Source organism: Lachancea lanzarotensis, scaffold LALA0S11, assembly GCF_000938715.1.
Source record: "Lachancea lanzarotensis genome assembly LALA0, scaffold LALA0S11, whole genome shotgun sequence".
Lineage (NCBI taxonomy): Eukaryota > Fungi > Ascomycota > Saccharomycetes > Saccharomycetales > Saccharomycetaceae > Lachancea > Lachancea lanzarotensis.
In genome coordinates this window covers 116213-133591 of record NW_019212889.1, presented here as the reverse complement: position 1 = coordinate 133591, position 17379 = coordinate 116213, and the positions used below count along the sequence as shown (strand labels likewise).

At 45.6% G+C, this 17379-nt stretch overlaps 8 protein-coding genes across 8 annotated transcripts; 3 read left to right on the top strand and 5 right to left on the bottom strand.

The window, feature by feature from the left end:
* Positions 1-447: 447 nt before the first annotated feature.
* On the bottom strand, positions 448-1359 carry LALA0_S11e01618g (LALA0S11e01618g1_1; the record flags this gene model as incomplete). Its single annotated transcript, XM_022775157.1, has 1 exon — positions 448-1359. The coding sequence occupies one exon, from the start codon at positions 1357-1359 to the stop codon at positions 448-450; it is 912 nt and encodes a 303-aa protein (XP_022630536.1).
* A 443-nt stretch (positions 1360-1802) lies between these two features.
* LALA0_S11e01596g (LALA0S11e01596g1_1) lies at positions 1803-2972 on the bottom strand (the record flags this gene model as incomplete). The annotated part of the gene is made up of 1 exon (XM_022775156.1): positions 1803-2972. One exon carries the CDS (start codon positions 2970-2972, stop codon positions 1803-1805), a length of 1170 nt encoding a protein of 389 aa, XP_022630535.1.
* Positions 2973-3937: 965 nt separating this feature from the next.
* On the top strand, positions 3938-5620 carry LALA0_S11e01574g (LALA0S11e01574g1_1; the record flags this gene model as incomplete). Its single annotated transcript, XM_022775154.1, has 1 exon — positions 3938-5620. The coding sequence occupies one exon, from the start codon at positions 3938-3940 to the stop codon at positions 5618-5620; it is 1683 nt and encodes a 560-aa protein (XP_022630534.1).
* Positions 5621-6378: 758 nt separating this feature from the next.
* Positions 6379-8154, top strand: TOS4 (LALA0S11e01552g1_1; the record flags this gene model as incomplete). The annotated part of the gene is made up of 1 exon (XM_022775153.1): positions 6379-8154. One exon carries the CDS (start codon positions 6379-6381, stop codon positions 8152-8154), a length of 1776 nt encoding a protein of 591 aa, XP_022630533.1.
* A 131-nt stretch (positions 8155-8285) lies between these two features.
* Positions 8286-10391, bottom strand: SWI6 (LALA0S11e01530g1_1; the record flags this gene model as incomplete). Its single annotated transcript, XM_022775152.1, has 1 exon — positions 8286-10391. The coding sequence occupies one exon, from the start codon at positions 10389-10391 to the stop codon at positions 8286-8288; it is 2106 nt and encodes a 701-aa protein (XP_022630532.1).
* A 1431-nt stretch (positions 10392-11822) lies between these two features.
* YIM1 (LALA0S11e01508g1_1) lies at positions 11823-12902 on the bottom strand (the record flags this gene model as incomplete). The annotated part of the gene is made up of 1 exon (XM_022775151.1): positions 11823-12902. One exon carries the CDS (start codon positions 12900-12902, stop codon positions 11823-11825), a length of 1080 nt encoding a protein of 359 aa, XP_022630531.1.
* A 686-nt stretch (positions 12903-13588) lies between these two features.
* VTA1 (LALA0S11e01486g1_1) lies at positions 13589-14704 on the top strand (the record flags this gene model as incomplete). Its single annotated transcript, XM_022775150.1, has 1 exon — positions 13589-14704. One exon carries the CDS (start codon positions 13589-13591, stop codon positions 14702-14704), a length of 1116 nt encoding a protein of 371 aa, XP_022630530.1.
* A 313-nt stretch (positions 14705-15017) lies between these two features.
* On the bottom strand, positions 15018-16166 carry LALA0_S11e01464g (LALA0S11e01464g1_1; the record flags this gene model as incomplete). Its single annotated transcript, XM_022775149.1, has 1 exon — positions 15018-16166. One exon carries the CDS (start codon positions 16164-16166, stop codon positions 15018-15020), a length of 1149 nt encoding a protein of 382 aa, XP_022630529.1.
* Positions 16167-17379: the final 1213 nt, after the last annotated feature.

The following is a 17379-nucleotide window of genomic DNA, read 5'->3' as shown; positions in this document are numbered from 1 at the left end:
AAGGCTTTGTTATGAGACAGAACGAGTCACAAGAAGCATCACGTGATCTCCCAAAACTTCGTTCGCGTGTCGTTCGTCAAAGTAATCATGCCCCAACCTAACGTGGACATGCCACATATGAATGTCCTTCACACGACTGGAGACTCTGCATCAAGCGAAACACACAGCCGGCGTCTCATTATAGCATTTTCCATCAGACACACTATGTCACGTGCTGTTTTTGAGACCTTAACACCAGGAATAATGGTGGGTGGTCTAAGTATGGAAACTCATACGCAACCCTGGTCTCCCCTTCCTCTGTTGTTCAGCACAGATCAGTTTGTATATTCAAGATCGTATACACTGGCTGGCCATCTGAAACGCATATCTTATATCCACTATAGACAACACCATCACACTCTACTGTCCCACACAACGGGCAATTAGGTCCTGATCAATCGGTCCACTCTAATCGATTGGAAACAACGTAGGATCGTTGTGCCCCCAAGTGATAACATCATTCGATTCAGGCTTGTCCAGCGCCTTCCAAATTTTGTCGTCCAACGATATTTTCCAGTCGTCATTTTTCTTAGGTAGGACCTCGAGGTTGCTTACCACACGTTTAGGGTTGTTGGTCTTGACGAGAACAACGAAACCTTGTAAGTAAGACCAACGCAACAACAATTGAGCCTTTGGGAGACCGCTTTCAGCCTCCAACGACAACAGTTCAGGGTCCTCAAGTTTGGCACCTTGCGTCAATGGTGAGTAGGCCTCAGCCAATATTTCGTGCTTCTTTAAATACTCACGCAACTCCACACGGGGCAACCAAGGGTGTAATTCCAATTGGTTCAGGACCGGCTTGACCTTTGCTTTGGCCAAGAGCTGAACCAAATGAGCTTTACCAAAATTGGACACTCCGATAGATTTGATTGTGAGCGGACTAGATTCCGGGTTTAAAACCGCTTCTTCGAGCACTTTCCAAGCCTCCAATCGCTTTTGAGAGCTGGTTTTGGGGGAATGTAGCAAGATCAAGTCCACGTAGCCAATTGATTCTTTCACATCGCTAGCCACATCTTTTAGAGCCTGTTTAGTTTCTTCCAGACCCTGTTGCTGGCCAGTGAGTTTCGTGGTAAACCAAATCGACTCTCTTGGGGTCCCAGTCTCTTTTGAGAACTTTTTAATACCGGCTGCGGCTTGCTTTTGGTTTCTGTAACCCACAGCGGAATCGATGTGTCTGTATCCAGCCTTCAAAGCTTGGTAAACCCGTTCTTCAGTTTCCTCTGCAGGAATCAGGTAAAGTCCAAATCCGGCTACTGGAATTTCCAGGCCGTTGTTTAGCTTGTATTTGGTTTCTTGGTTGATACTGGAAGTGTGAGGCATGTTTTTCTGTTGAGTTATGGGTTCGTCTTTGACACGAGTTACCCCGGAAGTTAAGGATTTGTCACTTATTGATGATGACAATGCCTTATATATAGTTAGTTCAGGAAACTGAAAACAAGCATTCATCACAAATCCACACCAGAAGATGTCAACAAAGCAAATTGTGGCTTTGCCAGAGGTCTTGAATTGTTATTGATTGAGACTAGAATGCATTGCGGATTTCCAGCGCTCGAAATTGAGCTGTTTTGGGTGATCAACAGTCGACGACACGATATTTCAAACGTTGATGTATTTTTAATGATTCATATATGTGTACATAATGGTCGTGCACAGAAAAGTGACGTTATACTTGTCTTCAAGCCACATTTGTGTGTCTTCCCGCTGACATTCCCTTGTCATTCCAATCATTCCCCTGTCTTTCAAATTTCTCTCTAACACCCTTTCTATTCCTGGTTGGTCAGATTGGATGGCAAGTAAGTAGGATCGTTCAAATATTTTGGATCCTCAACAGGTCTTTCACCCTGTGGGGTGATACGGAAAGCGTGTCTCAAAATGGGTTCTTCCCAGTCGATGACAGCAGAATGGTTGACTCTGCGGTTATCCCAGATTGTAACAGTGCCAGGTTCCCAATTGGCTCTTAGTTGCAAATCCTGACTGTTGTTGATCAAATTGTACAGAAATTGGAGAATCTGATCCGACTCTGGTTTTTTCAGCTCCACGATCCGGCGTGAAAACGAGCTGTTGACATACAAAGTTTTCTTTTTGAGCACCGGGTGGTAACGCACCAACGGGTGGATGTGGGTCACTGGCTCACGTCTTTGAATACCGCCTTGCACTCGCGAGTTCTCCGCTTGTTCTTTAGAACTGTGCACCACATGCAAAGTACCCAAGAACTCTTGGAACGCTGGCGACAATCTTTCGTAAGCGGTCAAAGAGTCACTGAACAACGTGTCTCCACCTCCTGCAGGGCCTTCCAAAACCGAAAAAAACGTGTATGAAGGAGGCTGTAGCTCATAGGACACATCGGTGTGGAAGTTGATCGAAGACACCTGGTCGTTGAAAACGCGATGGAATTCTTTTTGGTCAGGTCTACGGAAGGTAATGTGCAGTTCAGGATGACCCTGGGGTGCACCTGAGGTCTGATGAACGTGCAATTTGCCAAAATGACTGCCGTAGTCAACGGCGTATTTAGGACCCTTTTTCGCAAAATCCTGGTTGCGGAACACTACCACACCGCGTTGTGCCACCAGCAGAGCCAGTTCGTCTTTGGCAGCGTCGGAGAGTTGTGTGAGTTGGATGCCATCGATCTCGGTACCTAGTTTAGGCGTGATTTTCTTGACGGAGGCTTCGACGGGTGTGAAATCCGGGAACAAGTTGGGGAAGCCTGGGTCTGCTCTGAGGCCTGGATCCACGTACTCATGGTATGTGAGTGGTGTGTGTTTCTGGGATCGGTCCCATTCCGGTAAGAAATCGGCGAAAGCCGATTTCGACCGGAATTTGTTACTAATGCGCAAAACGCCGTCTTTGCCCACTTCGTCCTGTCCGTCGAAGAAATGGGTGTCGAAATCGGCGTATCCGCTGTTGTCAGATTCTAGCAATTTGGCGTGGGGCATAATATGGGGTGTGTGGGTCGAGATTGATATTTGAGTGTTTACTGGTTTCCTGCCCAAAACAAAATGTCGCACATCCAAATCGACTGCCCGCGCTCTTTTATAGCTGTCCATTGTCGTTGGTATCGCTTTGACTAATCACTCTCCAGTAAATCGCACCGCTTATCGCATTGTTTCCACGCTTCTAAAGACATGCTGTCGTCGTTGCTGGGAGAGTCGTGATATGATTTTTCCAGCAAGTTGAGCTGTTTACTTTGTCGAACTAGGCCGTGTTAATCATACTACACTGCATTGTAGTTCACTGCCATCACTGTTGATGTATGTTGGCCATGGCGTTGTGTGTGAAGTCATGGTGTCGCTGTGTCGCTGTGTCGCTGTTAACTATGGCTGATGACATTATTAATTAGGTCTGTCGCGGTGTCACGTAGGTACAGAGTGATACTTGGCGCCAGGTGTTATCGCCAAGTATGCACCGCTCGAAATAGTCCTAGCAAGACGTCAAAACGGTGACTAGTGTCTATTGGAATTGGTGCTGCTATCGGTCAAGAACGGGGATAAGGTCGAGACAGCGTGGGACCGAAAGACGCCGAAGTGTGAACAGAAGAGCCATATGGACAACGACAGTGGTGGACACTGAAGGTAGTAAGCAACGGTGGGCAACGGTGAGCAGCTGGGAGCAGTTACGAACACCAATTGACAACACTGAACTTTGTTGTGAAATCCAGTTTGAAAAGTGTGGAGTGTGGAGGATTATAGTGGAATAGTGGACTAGTGGGAGATTCACCGCAAAGACTACTGCGAAGGTAAGCATGAAGATGAATATAGAGACCAGTTTCAAGGGCTCCTAATTGTGTATAAATGCAGTAGTCCTGGGTCACCATCCAGGGCTTTTGACTATTACTACTGCTGCCATTTACAGTCACTTTTTACTGTCATCCCAGCTAATCATTAGATCTCCTCAGTTGAACATGACAGTTAACGTCCGCAGTAACAGCAGCAGCTCGCAGGACTCACCACAACGCATATTGGTGGAGGAACTCCCGGACGACGACAAAAATCGTTTCATCGTTGACGACACCGAATTCGAAACTTCGTCGCACGAAAGCGACTATTCTACCCGCAACCCATTTATCGACCCAGATGCCGAGAAATACTACCGGAATATCTACACAGAGTGCAATTATGAATGCCTGAAGGCTTTCGATCCGGACTTCAAATGGACCCAGGAAGAAGAAAAAAAACTGTTGCGCAAAGTGGACTGGCGTGTGGCCATTCCAGCGTGTCTGATGTTTGCAGCTTTGCAAATCGACCGTGGGAATGTACAACAGGCCGTTGCAGACAATATGTTGAAGGACCTGAAAATGAGCACCAACGACTACAACACCGGGATGCAACTATTCTATGCCGCGTTTACCATTGCAGAAGTACCTTCGCAATTGTTGTCGAAGCGAATCGGTCCCGACCGCTTCATCCCGTTCCAAATGGTGTGCTGGAGTATCGTCTCCATAGCGCAAGCCGGTATAAGCAACAAGACCGGCTTTTTCGTGACCCGTTTCTTTCTGGGGCTTCTAGAAGGTGGGTTCATTGCTGACTTGGTGCTTTGGCTCAGTTACTTCTACACATCTCGTGAATTACCGCTGCGCTTGTCGTGGTTTTGGACCACCTTGTCTATCGTGCAAATCATTACTGCGTTGCTGGCCTTCGCTATTTTGAGAATGCGTGGGATTGGAGGTCTTACCGGCTGGCAATGGCTACTGCTGATTGAGGGTATTATCACTTTGCTCATCGGAATATTTGCCTTTTATCTCATGGTACCCTCTGCGGTTCAAACCAGGAACAGATTGCATCCAAAGGGCTGGTTTACCGAGCATGAGGAGAAAATCGTGGTCAACCGGGTACTGCGCGACGATCCTTCCAAAGGTGACATGAACAACCGTCAAACTCTGACCTTACGCAAGCTGTGGGCTGCTTTGACAGATTACGATTTGTGGCCAGTCTACGCTATTGGTTTGATCGCTTACATCCCTGCCAACACAGTGGCACCGTACTTGACGTTGAATTTAAAACAACTGGGCTTCTCTACTTTTAATGTACAGTTGCTGTCCATTCCATACAACGTTCTACACATTATTCTGCTGCTGTTGATTACCAAGATTTCCGATATTTTCAATGAAAGATCATTGGTGGCTTTACTGGCGCCTGTGTATTCCACGTTTCTCCTGGGAATCATTAGATGGTGGTCCGGCTCTATGAAAGAAAAATGGCCCACATATGTGATTACAACTCTGTTCTTGGGTCAACCATACATCCATGCCATGTGCGTCGCTTGGGTCTCCAAAAATTCCAACTCCATCAAGACCCGTAGTGTTTCTTCCGCTGTGTACAACATGTTTGTGCAGCTAGGAACCATTGCGGGCAGTCAGATCTACAGGACCGACGACCAACCTCTATATCACCGTGGTAACTTCCAGCTATTTTTCATCTCACTGTCGTTGATTCCTCTGCTGCTTTTCACCAAGGGATACTACATATATCGTAACAAGCAAAAGGACCTATTGTGGAACGCTTTGAGCGAAGAAGAGAAGAGGGACTACATTTTCAGTTCTCAGGATCAGGGCAATCGCAGACTGGATTTCAGATTTGCTCATTAACTTGTATAAATCATTCTCTATCTATTCTCACCCTAAACATAACAACACTTGCCTTTAAAAATAAATATAGACTATTTTCGAGACTCAGAATGAGTCTCTGGTGTGTCTTGGTGTCCAGCCCTACGGACGACGGTTTTTGGTTAGGCTATGCCCTTTTATATTCCCACAGTAACAGAGACAAGATATCACGCCGCGGCGATAGCCCATCATTTTTTGCCGCACGTACGTCTGGTAGCACTACATAGTATCATTCGTGTCGTTGATATAGGTATGAACCCGTTCGTTTTAGCGATGCCAAAGGCTGTTCATGTTTCTTGACTATTCATTCAAATCTGTCGCTGTCACCTTGTCACGTGTATGTGATCACTTTGTCGTAAATCTGACGCCACCTATAAGAAGTAGATTTGACATAATAAATGCCCTTTTCTAGTAGCAAATCATCCAGTTCGAATGGTCTCCTTTTAGCGTGCCATTGAAAGTTGCGGCAGTGTGTTTCGAGTATAGTGGGGTATCAAATGTCATTCGGGTTTGGCGATCGATGATGTTCTTCGAAGTTACACATGACGCGACGCGTAAACGCGAAAAATTATAAATTACATTTTCTTTTACGCGTCGCGACGAAGATGTCCAGGGCTCTCCAGAAAAACGAAAGACTGAAGAACTCGAAAGTTGACCAGAATCTTTCAACGCTTGCTGCTAAGAAAATCAGGTAATTCAGTTCCGGCTGTGGACAACTCACAACAAGAAACCCATAAAAAATGCCGGCCCTATATCCACCCTCATCACCAATTGCGTCTTTCAGAGACGAAGAAAACGATCCATTTTATCAACCTGTCGAGAAGGAATCGGTCTCTACACTAAATTTCTTCAAGAAAAAGGCCGGAATCACTGGCCATGTCGCTCAGTATCCCACACCAAACCCTTCCTCGACTCTTGGTGTATCTTCGCCTTTGAAAACGAGTGCAAAACACAACTCTAGCTCCCAAACACCATCAGACTGCGAGTTTGAGCAAGAATTGCGTCACGAAATCGGCTCCTCTCGGCTCCAAAAGTTAGCACAGCCTCTGGACATCTTTCTCGATTCTCGTGTAGAGACAAGAGTCTCAGTGGGACGCAAAAATAACCTGTGCGATGTAGTCTTGCCGCGTCATAAAAACGTGTCTCGACTCCATGCGTTTGTTACGTATTCTCCAGCAACGAAACAGGTGAAAGTGGAGTGCAAGGGCACCAACGGTCTCATTGTCGTGTTTCCTGTCAAGTTGGATTTGAAATTGGCAGTTTCTTCAGAATACGCCAATACTTACAGGTTAGTAGAAGAGACTAGCAGCGACATTGTACTAGCGACAAAAGAACTCGTTCGCGATACTCGTCTCACCTCTTTCGTGGTGTTACAAGGCGAAACGGTTTACATGCCCTACGTTGAAAATACCAGACTCGATTTCAGACAAGCTGAGTGCAGAATGATTATCAAACAAGCCCTGGATGACCAGTTCGATGACCTTCACAATGAAACCGAAACAGAAGACGAACTCCAAGCACTGAACATCACAAGTGATGATTTCCCACAAGAACCGCATACACCAACACGGAAAATGGTTCCTGTTTCGACATATTTGAAGCCAACTTTGCCAGCTGGAACAGAACAAAATTCTGCCTCTATGGTATCACAGTCAGTTCCAAAAATGGCCGAGAAAAACTTCAATAATGACTCTAAGAAGGATCAATCTGTAGTAGGAGTCACAAATTCTGCTGCAAAGAATCAAACTAACACATCTCCATGGCCAAGACCCGATGCCAAGAAACCAGCGTTGTCTGAAGCCAAAGATTCTCCAAAATCCGCTAAGCTGGCCAAGAAGCCTGTGAAGACAATGAAAGCTGCTGATGATACAAGATCGCATACAGTCCCTCAAGTTCAACCCGCTGCTATTGTTGAGGCGAAGATAAAAGATTCCGCCGCCCCTGCAATTGAACAGCATACCGAAGTACCGCCTGAGCTGCATCAAACTCCTCGAAAACAAAAGGAGACCTCAGCTCAAAGGAAAGAAACCGCACCACTCAGCGATGCTCACGACAACTCTAGGCGTAGAAAATATGCATCTCCTTCCCCTAAGAAAAATCATAAAAGGAAGAATAAGCCTCAGCAGCCCAACTTCTCTAGCGAAGATGTACTTTCACAAATGGCTTCACGCGGAGTCGCCCCAGTAGATCTCCAACATGTGCTGGCTAACCATTTGGCATTTTCAAACGTACAACAAGTGCCCTTCTCACAGCTTCAGGAAGTCAACTCAACAATCTCGAAATTGAAGCACTTCGAACTACGTGCACTTTTGAAAGCTGAGAAGTGCATAGGTGTTATCTATCGCGAAGGTAAAGACGCTGCTGGTAAGCCTCTGGATGAAGAATATTATTATGATTTGGAAAACGATTCGGATAATAACAGGAGACAACTGGTGTCTTCTCTGAAAGGTGGCAGAACAGGTCTAAGGAATTGCCGGAAAGTCCATAAGCAGTACTTTTGGAAGAAACCCACCTAACGAAGCTCTCAATCAACGATGTTCTGGCTTCCCTGTAAAGCTAATGAAAACTCTAGCACGCGAAAGGTAAACCTCTCACTCTTTATCTACCTTGAAATATATTGATACAATTAGCTTCTTACTGTCACTTATTATACGGCATGTTTGGTTAAAAACGTCTGCATTTCGTTTGTGTCGATATCATCTGGATCTTCAGAGGATATTGCCTGGAGTAAGCCGTCTAGCATACCATCGATCTTGTCCCCCTCAACCTTTAGACATAACGAAAGAATACGCCTGAATCTACCTTCCAACCTTGCTTGCTTTTCACGTAATGACCTAAGCGATTCATTGAGATTATGCTCGTTCTTCTCGTAGGCAGTAATACGAGCACGAAGAAGCGCTTCTGGAGGTATACTTTCCTCTTGACCCGAGTTCTCTTGCATTAAGCTCTTCAAAAGATCATCCACGGTGACGTTCTTAGAAAACTCCTCGAAGTTCCCTGAAAATTCATTTTGAAGCTTTTTCTCCAAAAACTCGTAAATAAAATCGATGCGAAATGGCTCATCCGCATCAAACTCCGCCATTTCCAGAGATTCGTCGTCAATTCCTAGCTCCCCGCTGACTTTCCTGAAATCTGCGTCCTCTTGAACAATTGCCTGTTCAATATTGGAAATCTGTTCGGTTAACTGCGTGTGCTCTTCGCGAAGTTGACGGGCTTGTGAGAGCTTCTCCCTTGATGCGGCAAGAATCTGGCGCTGTGAGTCCAGATCAGTATGGAGCTTCGACAGCTGTTCCTTGTGCTGTTTGATTTCCATTTCATAGTCCTGTGAAATAGTGTTCACCAGCGATTGAATATTGTTTATAAGCATGGATGGGTCAGGACCTGAAATCGTGGCAGATTCATCAACACTAGCATTGTTGGCATGTATACCCTCTAGTTTCGTAGCGCCAGCGCCAAAATCTACCGGTCTCAAGCCGGAATTATTAGAAATTCGAGGGTCAGCACCATAATCTAATAGAGCCTCAACAATTGAGACGTTGCCAAGTCTTGAGGCGATATTCAGGCATGTGTCACCATTTATATCTCTAGCGTTGAGCACATGGTTTATGAACCACTTGAGATCCAAAGCTGACATCATGGGATCCCCATCATTGGAAATTTCTCTCGTTTGCTTCTTAACAATCCATCCCATCAATATATCCAAATAGTATTTGGCGGCAGCTGCACAGCCAGGCATCCCAGACGTTATCACAATATGATGAAGGACAGTCCGAGCCATGTCGTCGATCAGTATGAGACATGGATATAATGAGTCCAAAAGCTCTTCGAAAGTGCCGGAGTCATAGTTATTGACAGATTTTACAGCCTTTACTAGGACGGATTCGCCTGTTTTATCACCTAAAAATCTATCGGCACCATTTTTTATGAGATCCTTGGTGAGTCTAACGTTTGCGACCGAGCAAAGCCAGTGCAAAGTTGTGTTGCCATGCTCGTCAATGGGAATATCCAAATTCAGATGGGTGTGAGGATAGGATAAGCCTAAATTTGCCACAGCGGTCTCAAAACGGATAGATTGATTATCAGGGAACAGTATGTGCTGCAACAATTGCTCCAGGCTGACGCGTTCCTCAGAAGCAAAATTTGTGATGGGTTTTTTAGCGGGTTGAATCGATAAAGGAGCATTCAGGTGATAATCCTGGTTCATCGATTGCAACGGCGTGAAGCTTTCCGCGGGTTTAAGTTTCTTGAGCGGCGAACCTAGTTGATGGTCGGCCATTGCCGCCCTTTTGGGGAACACAGTAGCATCATACTCGTGGTCCTGCAAATGTTTAGCATCTGAGCCATTCTTGTCACCATTGGTTCCTTCACCACTTAGGTCGGCACCATCTAAGTTTCTCCCCTCAATTTCATTCCCCGCAGCATCTTCGTCTTGATCTGTGTCGTTAGTTTGAGAACCTGCGTCCATGTCAAAAACGCCTTGAAACGCGTCCTGCAGCTTGACCAATTCGACAAGTTCCCAGGCTTTGTCCCTTGTGATCCATTCCGCATCTTTTAAATTTGTGTTATTCATATCTAGCTTCTGAAGCACCCTACTCTGCCAACCACGCTGTGACTGGTCCTCATCGCACTGCAATGCGAGCAGAGGTAAAAATCCATCTACCAGAAACAGATCCCTCTCTGAGTCATGTTCGAGCTTCACCAAGTGCTGCTGGTTGCGGTAAACACACTCCACCTCGAGCTCCCGAACAGCCATGCTACTCCAATTCCTATGCTCACTTAAAGAGTCAAAAGGGATTGAATATCTGTGTAAAGAAATGGCTTCTCAGTGATAAAAACTTTCCTAAAGAGTCAGCCGAAAACAGATGCACTCGAAGGTTGGTCCAGATTAATCTACTCCGGTGCTTTCAATCCAAAAAAAGCTGGCGCTATCCAACGGACCTACCGATATTCTTACTGTGCTGAAGCAGTTAGCGTATTGAAATATTTTTTTAATACGCGCGCTCTCACGCGCAGCGTGTTTTATCCGTCTGAAGTGCTATTAATACTGTTGGAAGCCGGAGCAGCCGGGAACATAAAGCAGCAGGCCGATCTCCAAGAAAAAGGTGTTAGAAGGTGCTTTGCTGAGCTGATTCTTTCAAGTCATCTTCATCTTGCAAGATGGTTCACATTTCCTCCAAAAATTGCCATTTTGGCGCGCAGGCGTGAAAAATGACTATACACATGCGTTCGTTCTCTTAAAAAAAATGGGTTACTGAATGTAACGTTGAGCTGGCGTCTGATTCTATACTTGTGCATAATGTTTTCAACATTGTCGCAAACACAATGGCGATTCAAATTATGGAAATATAGTATGGAAATATTGGGCTTTCTACGAGCATCGCAGTCCGAAATGATGAGAAGATGAAGCGTTTTGTTTGAAACTATCTTTGACTTAATCTGCCCGATACTTTTCGAATTGGCGGGGTTTTCGGTACCCCTATCTACATCGCTTTCTAAATATCTATATATATTGACCTGTTTCTTGTTTCTTCATAAAAAGAGTGAGCTAGATTAAGGAAAATCTGGCACAAAGCCTCCCTTTTTATACTTTTCCAGGCGGCTACCGAAGGTAATTTCCCGGTATATAAATGAGGGTTAAAATTTGACACAAAAACGAAACACCAGATAAGAGTCGGAAACGAAATACCGAATAAGAATCGGATAGCACAGATTGCCATTTTAGCTTGTTGAATAAAGTGTAGTTGACTATAGGTTGAATTGAACCTTATGTTCAGTCAGCAAATCACCACAGCCTAAACACGAAAGTGCTGTAAAGTGATACAATTAGCCGCCGACCATGAAAGGTACTACACGAAGCACATCAGAACGTACGCAGCTGATTATACTTGGACTTAATGTGCTGGGATCTATGATAGTTTTGGTATGCGTAGCTTTGTGACGGTGGAAGATGAGACGGACTACGATGGACCGATGAATAGGAACGACATTTTAGTCGAAAGTGATCTCTTGAAGCACTGCAAGCAACCTGAAGTGTAGACGCAACGACTTTTTTACTCCCCTTTAAGCAAACGTTCAGGTATGGTTTGATGTCTTCTTGTTTCTTATGTACATGTGAGCATATAGAGTGCAAAGTAGGGCGTTTAAAGAGTTAGTGTTTTTCTGGGTTTTGGTTTCTCGCATGTGTTCAGATCACTTCTATAACCACCTTTCCCTTGGCCCGGTTCGAATATAGCCTTTCGAAGGCGTCTGCAAAGTCGTCAAACTTATAGACAGAATCGATGGGTGGTTTGTACTTCTTTTCAGCTATCATCTGGGCTGCTAGGGCCATGGCCTGCGGGTCCTTCCGCAACAACACGTACTTGTAGTTATATTTGCGAAATGGGCCCCATCTTCTGAGCGTCTCCCAGTTGGGCAAAAGTGAAGTCAGCGAGACGTGACCGTAGTTCAACTTGCTGTCACCCACGATGCTGCTATAGTAGGAATTTTCGCTCTTGTCCTTCAAAATCTCGCTGATTTGAGGGAAAAACTCGCTGCTACCAACGGAATCGAAGATAAGGTCGAATTTCTGGTTCCCAAAATCGTTCTTCACTAGTTTCTGGACCTCTTGCACCGTGTTTCCCTCGTCATACGCAACCAGATGGTCAAATCCAAGAGCTTTGTTGTAATCGACCGATTTTTTGGAGCAAGTGCCCACCACAGTGCCCACTTTTAAATGATTTTTGGCGATTTGGATCAAAGCGTTAGAAACGGAGGTCGAGGCACCAATGACCAGGATCCTGGAGTCTGGCCCCAGCTTTTGTCCGTATCCCGTTAGAGCTTGATATGCAGTTCCAAACACGAGTGGATATGCTGCGTTAACGACGTAATCGCTGTATTTGGGGTCTTCGACCGCCTGAACTTTGGCCACAGCACAATGCACGGTTGGGTCTAGCACCAGATAGTTGCTGAGAGTGCCCTGGGCCCCCCAAAAGTGCTGAAAAAGCCCCACTATCTTATCTCCCACTTCGAAACCCTTGACATTTGAGCCCACTTTGACCACTTCACCGCTGTAGTCTCTGGAAAACGTCTTCTCCTGTTTCCCAGCAAGCCAAGGGAAAGCCCCGTGATACACCAGAACATCAATTGGATTCAACGCCGCAGCATGAATCTTGACAACTATTTCCTTGGCTCCGTAGCATGTTTCAAAATTGATTTCACGGGAAGTAATCGACGGCTCACTCTTGTTGTTGATGAAAGTAACGGCTCTGTTGGTAATTTGGACCATGGTTGTCTGATCTTTCTTCCCAGTGGTGATGAAGAGCTTCAAAATAGTCTATTTCCTGTTTCTTTCCGGAAAAGGCTTTTGTTCAAAGTGAAAGGGCCTTTAGCGGCAAAATCCATTGTATTTATAGTTCCCCCCTTCTCTCGAGACACAACCCTTACCGATATCTAATTTCGTACGGGGTGATGTGTCATTTGTTTTTTTCCGCTTATATCCGTTAAAATGTGCAATATCTGAGTAGGGACCCTTCCACTGTTTCTGATGACTTATAAATCATATTCGGTACTTTTCCATGCAGTTCGAATCCAGAAGTAAAGATTCGTTGGAATATCTAGAGCTCTATTGGACTTCTCTTAGGCACAGTTGCTAAGTTGGTACACCATAGGGAGAGCCAGGGAAAAAAGAACAAAAAAAACCAGAGGAGTGTAGCACGTGATGCTGACGTAAGTGAGAAACTGTGGTTTATTTTGTTGATTATATAATCTCTAGTCACGTGTGTATATCGCACTTGACGGAATTCTCATGCCCGTGACAATCACGTTTCCGGTGAAAAAAAGTCGTACCCTTTAAACTTCAGTGTTCTCTCTCTATTGAAAAGGACATCGATTTCACCCAGCTCATCGCATCTGCTGGATAGTGACACCGAGGGTGTCTAACACTGCTTACTAACGTCTTCAATCTTCTCCAAAATGGGTATCCCTACTTCCATTAAAAGGTCCCTGAGATTGTGCGGTGATTTTGAGTATGCTATGCCGGTCATAGCGTACTACCTCAAACTGTACGTGGTGGAGGAACTGCTGGGTCTGCCGGAAAGAGACGAAGAAGTAATTGAAAACGCGACGAAGCTCTTGAACGTGATCGAAGAGTTCAAACAGGGCCCACAAGATGAAGCGGTGCAGCAGCTTTTGAAAGACCAACATAAAGCCATGGTTTACTGTCTGAATTTTACGTTATCGCTGTACAACGAGCAGTTGACGAAAATACAGACGAACAAATTCGGGAACGATTTGTCCAGAGCACTATGGTGCTGCATAGATTTACTGACAGCTATTTTAGTTCTGTGGGGCGAGAAGGAAGCAACAAAGGACGAAGTAGCTCAGTGCCAGAAAAGAATCAAAATGTGCAAATTGTTTTTGAGTAGGATGGCTCGTGGGGAACTAGGAGTTGATACTGGCAATGCGTCGTCCATGGGAGCCAGCCAAGAGTTGTCGCCATCACAAGTGCTCCAAAATGATGCAGAAGCATTAGATCATGAAGATAATGAAGATGACGCCATGAAGGAAAGCGAGAATCAATCATTAGCGGATCCTGAAAAAGTTGAGAGCTTTCTAGCCAGTCTAGAACAGGATACTGATCTGAATGAGGATCTCTTTTCGACGGCGGACCCTCAACTGCAAACTTCGTCAGACAACGCTGAGAAAGATACCACGCAGCACAACATGGAAACGGACGAATTGATCCGCAAAATGCGGGAACTAGACGCGGAACCTGCCTCACCAGATGACAGCTCTGAGCCTGAACTGCAGCTGCCGCAGGCTCCCACAGGAATTGACCAGCCCCCAGTTTTTCTAGATGACGACGAAACCACTAGTCACCCCGAACAAGCGGTACAGCCCACAATTGTATCACAAGAACCGGTTCGTTTCAAACCCAATGACCTCAAATCTGCATGGAACAGAGAAGACCAAATTGCAGCGATCCAAAAAAGAGCGAGATTCGCTATCAGTGCTTTGAATTACGAAGATCTCAAGACTGCAAAACGCGAATTGACGGAAGCTCTCCAACAACTGGAGAAACTAGAATGATATACGACGATCACAAACTATTTTAAAATTTATCAGTTCTGTCCGTTGAGGGACTCATTAAGTGGGATATAGTCTATATAGAAGTGACAATGCGCCTAAACAGAAACAGAGATGCAAATAACATTCAGATCGGTATGACGGTCTGAAGACAAGCGTATTCTACAGGAAGGAGATGGCTGGGACGATATGATAACCGCTTCACACACACCACTCAGCTGTCATAAAAATATGAACAATCCCAAATACGAGTTGAGCATATTAGGGACTCGGAGAGGGGTTAAACACGGTTTTTGGCGGAGTTCTTATAAGCCTCTTACAACTTCAACTCCTTAGGCTTTTCCCATGGGTACTCCTGGTTGGTGAAGTGACCGTAAGAAGCGGTTGGGAAGTAGATTGGTCTAGCCAAATCCAATTCTCTGACCAAGACACCAGGTCTCAAGTCAAAGTTCTTCTTGATGATGGCGATGATTTCGTCATCGGATTTTGTGGCGGTACCGTAGGTGTCGACGTGGAGCGACAATGGCTCGGCAATACCAATGGCGTAAGAGAATTGCACTTGGATTCTCTTACATAGACCAGCGTTGACCAAAGACTTGGCAACCCATCTGGCAGCGTAAGCAGCAGAACGGTCCACCTTGGAGTAGTCCTTACCGGAGAAGGCACCACCGCCGACAGCAGAGGCACCACCGTAAGCGTCAACGATAATCTTTCTACCGGTCAAACCGGCGTCACCCTGAGGACCACCAATGACAAATCTACCGGAGGGCTGGATGTAGTATTTGGTGTTTTCATCCAACATGTCAGCGGGACACACTTTTTCGACAATGTGCTTTTGGACGTCCTTTCTTAGGTCCTCAGTGGAGATTTCTTCGGCGTGTTGCAAAGAGACGACAACAGTGTCGATTCTCAAAGGCACCCAACGGCCGTTTTCTTCCTTGTACTCGACGGTAACTTGGGTCTTGGTGTCTGGTCTGACCCAAGGCAAAGAACCGTCTCTACGGGCATCAGCCAAGGCAAGGTTGAGCTTGTGGGCCAACAAGATGGTCAATGGAAGCAACTCTGGGGTTTCATCGGTGGCATAACCGAACATGATACCCTGGTCACCAGCTCCCAATTCTTCGATGGCCTGTTCGTAGTGTAGACCTTGAGCGATGTCTGGGGATTGCTGCTCGATAGCGACTAGCACGTTACAGGTCTTGTAGTCGAAACCCTTTTCTGAAGAGTCGTAACCAATGTGTTTGATAGTGTCTCTGACAATTTTTTGGTAGTCCAATTGGGCCTTGGTGGTGATTTCACCGAAAACCATAATCATACCGGTCTTGGCAGCGGTTTCACAAGCAACCTTAGACAATGGGTCTTCACGCAAACAAGCGTCCAAGATAGCATCGGAAACTTGGTCACAGATCTTGTCTGGGTGGCCTTCGCCAACGGATTCACTGGTGAACAAAAAAGTCTTGGCCATTTTTTTATTAGTTTTTCAGTATAGTTGAGCAATGGAAGTGCTGTGACTGTAAAGCTTGAACAACTTGACTTTGCGTTAGAATCGCTGATGAATTCGCCATCTGCAACGTAGTTGTCCTTTCTTCCCGTTTTTATAGCCGAAATCTTTTCCTCGAACGGCGTGTGTGTTTGATTCTTTTCCCTACGGTTTTTCACATGCCTTGTCGATCAAGCCCTTTCACTAGAGCCCAGCCCAGCCACACCTTGCTGGAGTGCCATCCTAGATGTTAGTTTCGCCCAGCTTGGCGAAGTACTTTTACCACCGTTCGCCGTTTAAGGTGGGTGATCTCGTGGGTGAAGCCACAGGGCGTGGAGGGTCACATGAAATGCGGGCACAGTTGCAAATGCGGATGTATGATGTTACCCACTCAACGACGTGGGGACTAACGAGCTACTGAGAGAGGAGGGAGCAGCCAGTACCATTGATGTCCCAAAGAGGGCTCTCGTACAACAGCTGGGAAGTTTCCTTTTCTGGCGCTTTTTCCTTGAGTTTTTAAGAAAGAAAGTGATTGGGTGGAAGGCGGTGTTAAACGCTGTGTGAGACACTGGAGGGGGTGAGAAATATGCTGAAGAGAACGCTAGGGGTGGTGTAGGTGGAGGAGCTGGGTGGGGCAGTGTGTGAGGCAGCTCTTGGAACTTGACGGAAAAATGTTTCTTGGATCGTGCTTGTCGCGTGATTTCGGCGTGTGGACAAGCTTTTCGGTTGTCACAAGCATGTAGGGACATCCACTGAGAGCTTGATTTGGACTTTTAGGAAACCATATGGAAGTGGCACATAAGTTTTCCTTGATTTCGTGCGACTTTTCATGTTCCAGCATGCTATTAGTCCAGAAGCATGAGTAGTGTGGGAAGGGAGGCGTTGTTCCCGAAATAGAACCGAATTGTACACTAGAGGCACTTAGTAGTCAAGCTAAAAACATTAAAGTGTAGCTCAAAAACGTTCAAAATGTTTATTGTCTTAAGGCCTTCCATCTTGTCTCCAGAAAACAACAAACAGCTCCAGTTTCGATCAGACACATCAGATCAAAGTGTCTGGTGTGATTGAGTCTTTCTCGTACATCCCAAGCGCTTCTTGTCGGCTCCTTTAACAGATTTTCTGTCTTGATGTCTCTTACAAAGGAGAATACCCGCTCATTTGGGTTTCATTTAAAATCTAATGTACTCGTCAACAAAGT